General features: G+C 43.1%; 1 protein-coding gene across 2 annotated transcripts; it reads right to left on the bottom strand.

Annotated features, from left to right (window-relative positions):
* Nucleotides 1-725: 725 nt before the first annotated feature.
* Nucleotides 726-5565, bottom strand: atf5b (activating transcription factor 5b). Of its 2 annotated transcripts, XM_023274656.3 has the most exons (4): nucleotides 5147-5565; nucleotides 4234-4455; nucleotides 2684-3872; nucleotides 726-1995 (listed from the first exon to the last, which is right to left on the bottom strand). In XM_023274656.3, the coding sequence occupies exons 2-4, from the start codon at nucleotides 4370-4372 to the stop codon at nucleotides 1809-1811; spliced, it is 1515 nt and encodes a 504-aa protein (XP_023130424.1). In that variant the 5' UTR covers nucleotides 4373-4455; nucleotides 5147-5565; the 3' UTR covers nucleotides 726-1808. The 2 variants fall into 2 exon arrangements, with proteins under 2 accessions (XP_023130424.1, XP_023130425.1); XM_023274657.3 differs by lacking the exons at nucleotides 4234-4455; nucleotides 5147-5565 and adding an exon at nucleotides 4087-4203.
* Nucleotides 5566-6271: the final 706 nt, after the last annotated feature.

The raw sequence follows: 6271 nt of genomic DNA, 5'->3' as shown, positions 1-6271 counted from the left end.
TCTCTCCTCCTCCTGCAAGTATTGTGTGATATTGCCTCATGCACTTGAAAGGCCTACGACTGCTCGGAGAGATACCAAGAGATTTCACACACACACACGCCTTCACACACATACGCACACACACACACACACACACACACACACACACACACACACACACACACACACACACACACACACCCTCTACGAGCTGGGGGATGAGATAGGCAACTTATGTTGTCTGTTGACTGCCAGAGCTTGATATGACTCCACTCAGCCCCAGGGATCAATCATAATGCAGGAACAAAGTAGTAAAATATTGGGGAAACATAACATGATTTGTGCTTATTAGCACTTCTGCAACACATTCCCCTCTACGTGTGGCTGTTTGGACAAACTGACTCAATCCTAGCGGCTAAATCTACAGGAAAACAGGCTGTTTTCTTACAGAGCGGCCAGGTGTCAATCAAAGCCTGCCTACATGTGCTGCCGTCCAGCGGTGAATCCCAGGAAATGGCTCACACTGACTGCATTGCAGCCAAAAACAAGAGGGCTGGAACCAGCGGCTGTGGTGGGAGGGGCAGTGTGGGTTTATTCTGCATCTCTATCTCCTAATCCCACCCTGTTCTTATTCTGTGTGCGTGCTGGTCTGAGTGCAGTTCATGTCGTTTGAGCAGGAGTTCTAATGGCTGCAAAATGAATGCACAATGAAGAGCATGCAGTGAAGAACAGTCCAAAGGCAGAGATGAATGATACTACATAACTGCTTTATTTGGCTGTAATTTACCTGATGTAGAATTTCCTGACATTGACATTGATTATTAAAAGGACCTGAATTTCAGATACATCAAATTGATCAATTGAAAACAAAATTCCCATGAAGTCGTACCGTTACCCAACAACGATTTATTGTTGCGTCAACAGGTGATTGTTTGTTCGCAAAATACAGCCGAGAGAGAAGAAAGGAAAAAAGCCAGTGAATGTTTCTGTGTTTCTCAGAGCAGAAAACCAAAACCTGAGCATGAATCACACTGGCAGGGAAAAAACTCAGAGAAAAGTCGCCAGCTGATAAGAAGAATAAAGTTAACTCAGTTAAACTGACGCGGTGGAGATCTTGAAGCCATGCAGTTAACAGAATATTGCCTTCAAATAACACTCGCACATGCTTTTCCAAAATCAAACATGCATTGGGTATTTCAGTGGGGTAAAGAGGTGTAAATACTCAACATTTTAGCAATACAAATTCTCTAAATGTTTCTGATAATGAATATTTGTAGAGCATGTTACACACTTTTTCCAGCAATCCCTTTATTCAGTTGATTGTTTTAAGCAAATGATAAATGAACATTATTAAGTAAAAAATAAAATATAAAATAAAATATATATTTAGTATGGATCTGCCTCGATGCTGCTGATGTGTGTCACAAAAACCACAAGCAAATTCAATCACTACTACTAATTCAAAGAGCATTTTGTAAACGATCAATCATTGCAAGCGCAAACTCAGTCATCACAAGGCTGTGAGTGCAGTTCGGATCACAGTGGTCACGGACAAGTTCAGCATCTCCTCTAGAAGCCACCTCACTAAGGCTTGTTATAGTTTAGTCACCCATTTGGAAACTTCTCCTTCTTTTCTTTTAGGAAAGGTGTCTTATTGTTCAGCCATCCACTTGGAACAATTACATTTGTTTTTTTTTTTAGAAAAAGAACTACCAAAATCATGCAACTACCATTTCATTTTTGTGAGACAAAAACCAGTTGGTGCTCTGGACTTGATTTTTCTCTTGGTGCTGGTTGGGAGGTTTGGAGGTGAGGTCAGCGTGGGCGTTTTAGGCACTGCCATCCTGTTTGAGCCGCTGACTGCGAGCCTTGTAGACCTCAATCAGTAAATCTTTGACGTACTGGATTTCTCGCTCCACCGACTCCGCCTTGTCACGAAGCTCCCGGTTCTGTCCCTCGAGGCCGTGCAGCTCCTCCTCCAGAGAGTCCAGCTCCGCCCTCTTACGCAGCCTGTACCTGCAGTAGGGAAGAAGGCGTTTGGTTGGTGTTACAGGTTTTTTGCTGCCTTGCAACTTTATTAATGAGTCAAGTGAGCGTGACCTTTGAGCTACATTGGGTGGATTACTTACACAGCTCAAACATCCCTCCCCAGAGATAAAATGATGTGCTGTTTATTTCACCTGCTGCAGGGCTCGATTTCTGCCTGACGTAACTTTTAACTTTTCCCCTACTGACATTTTAAAGATTTTTTTTTTCTGTGTATATCCCATTTTCGAGTGATGTGAAGAAATGAAACACTCACACAGACCAAGCAGACTTATAGAATTGCTTAGGTGGGGCTGAATTTGGCAGGCAGTGAGGGACTTTCCATATCCCTCCTACACTCTGCAGGACATTTAAAACACTGTGACGGCTGCTTTATATAATAATCCTGCCATGTGGAAGTTGTAAATCGAAACAAGAGCTATCCAGGTATTAACAACAAACAGTTTGCAAGAAACAGAAAAAAACATCATCCATTATGATCCACTGCAACTGTTATAATTTTTTTTCTTTTTTATGAATTAATTCTTACTGTCGTTAACAAAATTTACATTGAAGCCAAAACTAAATTCTGACCACACATGACGTTTATGGGGGTTAAAACACGTTTTATGAAGACGAAAGGAGACAAGAAGGTCAAAATAAAGAGTCAGTTGTTTACCTGTGAGCAGCAGTTTTGTTCTGGTCTCTCTTCTTCTGCTTCCTCTCTCCAGTGCCGCTATCCAGAGAAGCGGCGCCCATCACCAGAGCTGGTTTGACAGAGCAGGGCTCATCCTTTAGCCTCTGGGTGGGGCGGTGGATGGAGGCACCCAACAGTGACCCCTCGCCCTCCCCTCTGGACAGACATTCATAGCTTTGGTCTGCAAGGCATTCTGGATAGAGGTAGTGGCCATGTTGGGGCTCTACAGCCTGTGCTTGTGACGGCTGATCTAGGTCACCTATAAAGCTATGGTAAGGCTCTGTGCTGGCCATGGACTGGTGGAAGTAGCCGTCACCGGCCACCATTGTCTCTTGGGGAATACTTCCCGAAAGTCCTCCATCTTTGCTGCAGTGCAAGACCTCAAGCCCCGTGCTGTCGTAACTTACATTGACCTTCACGTTGTGCATCAACTGTCCCTCTCGCTTGTGGTGGCTGTCGTACGAGCCACCCAGACAAAAACCTCGAGCAATCTCTTCGCTGCAAAACATTCCTTCTGAGAAACAATAACTCTCCTCTTCCTTCAACGATAAAGCACATTCTCTCACCTTCTTGACGCTACCGAGGCTGTTCTTGCTCACTGTCTTCAGTGTGGAATAGTGGTTCACAGACAACTCTGTGCTTCCTGAGTAACATGCCCTGGAGCCCCACGTATCAAGTCCAACTTCGTCCCCAACTTTCACAGTCTCACTGATGATTCTTCGCCCGTTGTTGTGGTGGTAGCGGTGATGGTAGTTGTACGGAGCGGGTCGCGCAATTTTGGTTCTGCTGATGGGACCGCCACAGAAGCTGGCCAGGTCCAGTTCCCCTGTTGCCAAGGTAACAACCACAGGGCTGGTTTCTGATTGGCTGGTCCCATACGAGCCATAGGGTAACTGATAATAAGACTGGGAGCCCATTGCTTGAGCACCCTTGTCACATTTTGAAGATTTCTCCAACTTGTTCGTCGTGGATGTGGACTCGGAGCGGAAGTAGTCCTCCAGCTGAGCCAGCTCCTCCTGCAGTAGAGAGGTCATGACCTCCAGATCCGAGGGCACCTTGACATCTTGTTCTAACGGCGAGGGTGGAAGAGATGAGCTTGGAGAAGACTCGGTCGTCGACACAAATGAAGACAAATCAACTTTTTCCGTCATCCAATCAGAGTGACCATCACCTATGAAAATTCAAATTAAAAATCATAATAATGTGTCATAAAATCAGCAAAGCAAGCCTTTTTTTCTTTCAGATGGTTGTATAAAATAAGTGAAATAAAAACTGCAAATTCAGAAAAAAAATTCTTAAACAAGGCAAGGATGAGAGCATGAATGTAAAAAAGCTGAAATTAAAATCAAGCAATGCATCCAATAAAGTCCAAGTGAGCAACTAACCGATCATCTGAAAATGATTGAACAGCATCGTCTGCATTCGATAAATATCCACTTAGCTGTACTCACTGTACGACATTAGCCCCGTGCTGCACTGCGGCTCCGACCTCGGGATGTGGAAAAATAAAAAAGCGTCTTGGCAAAACTCACCAATTAAGTGCTGCCTCTCCACTGGCTCCGCCCCCGTCCTGGGCCGTGATTGGCTGTGGCTAGCCTGTCGGAGAGGGGGAGCACCGAGCCCGCCTGTGGAAATGGGAGGAATTTTCTTGCGAAGGATCGATGCCGCCATTGTGTCGTCTGCTTCGATCAAATTGTTCAAAAGCACAAATCGTGCACTGGGCTGATGTGGTAGCTGTGGAAACACCTGAAGACCTGCGGAAAACAAATTTTAAAAAACAAACGCGTCAAAAAAAATTTTTAATTAGCCTTTAAATCTCCTTTTTCAACCTGTAAATGAGTTAAAAATTCCTCAAAACACATAAAAATATTGCATTTAATAATATATTAAAGCATTACAAATAAATGTATTTTAAAGATTAACTGAGTTCAAATTAATTCTTTTAATTAACTCAATTTTCTACTCACCTGTCATATTGTGTAGCTACTATTGATTTAGGTCACAATTTAATTAAAAAGCAAGAATATGCAAAATGTCCTTTGTCACACTTTAGGAAACAATAAACCATGCAAAAAATAATACAGTAAAACAAACAACAAAAAAAATACACTTTTATGTTACTTGAATGACACAATGACAGACTTCAACAAACCTGACAAAGAAGGTATTTAAGTTGTAGAAACATTTTTTGCCTGTTTTAAATGGTACCAATTAAAAGAAATCAAATAAATCCACTATTTTAACACTTCATAAAGTAAGTTAGATATGGTTACTTTAAATAGCAAAAACGTTTAAAATCTTCCTGTAAATTCCGTGAATAAACGACTGAACTGACAGCACGATGTCGGGTTAGTTTAAAGCGTCTGTAGGTGTCTTAGCCAAAACCAGATGTTATTCTCCCAACTTTCCTCCGCTCCTCCACAGGCAGAAAGCACTTGTACTCACCCCATAGTTTCTGAATAGTCTGGTAAAGTGCGTTGCAGAAGCAAAGCACACGAAGCTTGACGTTGAAGAGGAGGGCAGCCGGTGTTTAAAAAGCCATATTTTCCCTTCTGAAAATCAGGGGACTCTTCATGAAGTGCTATTTCGACGAACAGACTTGCGGACAGAAAGTTTTTAAATCCGCTACTTCTGCAACTCCTAATGCCCGGACCGGATCACAGCAGCCCAGATCAGTGCGCAGTTGACAGAGTTCAGGCGGCCGTTACGTCATGAAGCTCAGGGACTTTCCCATTATCCAGAGAGTCTCTGCCCTTTACACAGCGATATTAGCTCATCTTACCTTTATTTATATTAAAAACGGCTATTTGCTGCTGAAAAATATAAGTTTTATTCTGTATGTTGCAATTGCGATATACAAAAAAGTATGAAATAACTTATCTAAATATAAAATAACTCAAATCCGTCAGAGTAAATGCTTCTTTTTAAGTGCTTATTACCCAGCTGGAAATAAATGCGCCCCTAACAACCACGAACTTCTTCCTCCTGATTCACAACTGTCTGTAAAGTCCCTAAACTATCTGACTGATTCCTCCACTCGTCCTCTAAATAATAAAACTCCACTTTACAAACGTTTTTAAATCGTTAAACACGCTTCTAACCGCAAGCAGCGCAGAGGAATCGGGAATACATGCAGCAGACGGTACAGTAGGCACTAATTTTCGGTGCGCCGCAGCGGAAGGACACCGTGTTGCAGTTGGAAGGTGTAACTTTAGTTGCAGCCCTGTTGCATCAGATCCGCAGGGGATTCGCTGAGCGCTGGAACAATGTGGCCGCACCATTGGTTTATCAGGGGGAACTTCTCTGTTTCTACTGGCCTGCTATCACTCTAACACTGATTGCTAATCATTAGACATCAGCACCGACCTGGGACCAGCGGGCTGAGGGTCAGCTGGTGCTGGTTTGGGGGAAAGAAACTCTGGTCCTCAGCTGGGACCAGAATCACAGTAACAACCACAAATCACCAAGTGTGTTTTAACATCACCTCCTCCAGAGGTGTGGGAATTTACTGTGCAAATACACTCACTTTCTCTATTTTACCTTAAAAGTTTTGTTCATAAATGTAGTACA

This window comes from Amphiprion ocellaris, chromosome 7, assembly GCF_022539595.1.
Source record: "Amphiprion ocellaris isolate individual 3 ecotype Okinawa chromosome 7, ASM2253959v1, whole genome shotgun sequence".
In the NCBI taxonomy this organism is placed as follows: domain Eukaryota; kingdom Metazoa; phylum Chordata; class Actinopteri; family Pomacentridae; genus Amphiprion; species Amphiprion ocellaris.
This window is presented reverse-complemented; position numbering and strand designations above follow the sequence as displayed.

Coding starts and splice junctions, on each gene's coding strand:
- atf5b (XM_023274656.3), bottom strand. CDS start 4,372: ATGGCGGCATCGATCCTTCGCAAGAAAATTCCTCCCATTTCCACAGGC. Junction 3,873..4,233: donor GGAGAGGCAGCACTTAATTG/GTGAGTTTTGCC, acceptor GAATTTTCATAG/GTGATGGTCACTCTGATTGG. Junction 1,996..2,683: donor AACAAAACTGCTGCTCACAG/GTAAACAACTGA, acceptor TCCCTACTGCAG/GTACAGGCTGCGTAAGAGGG.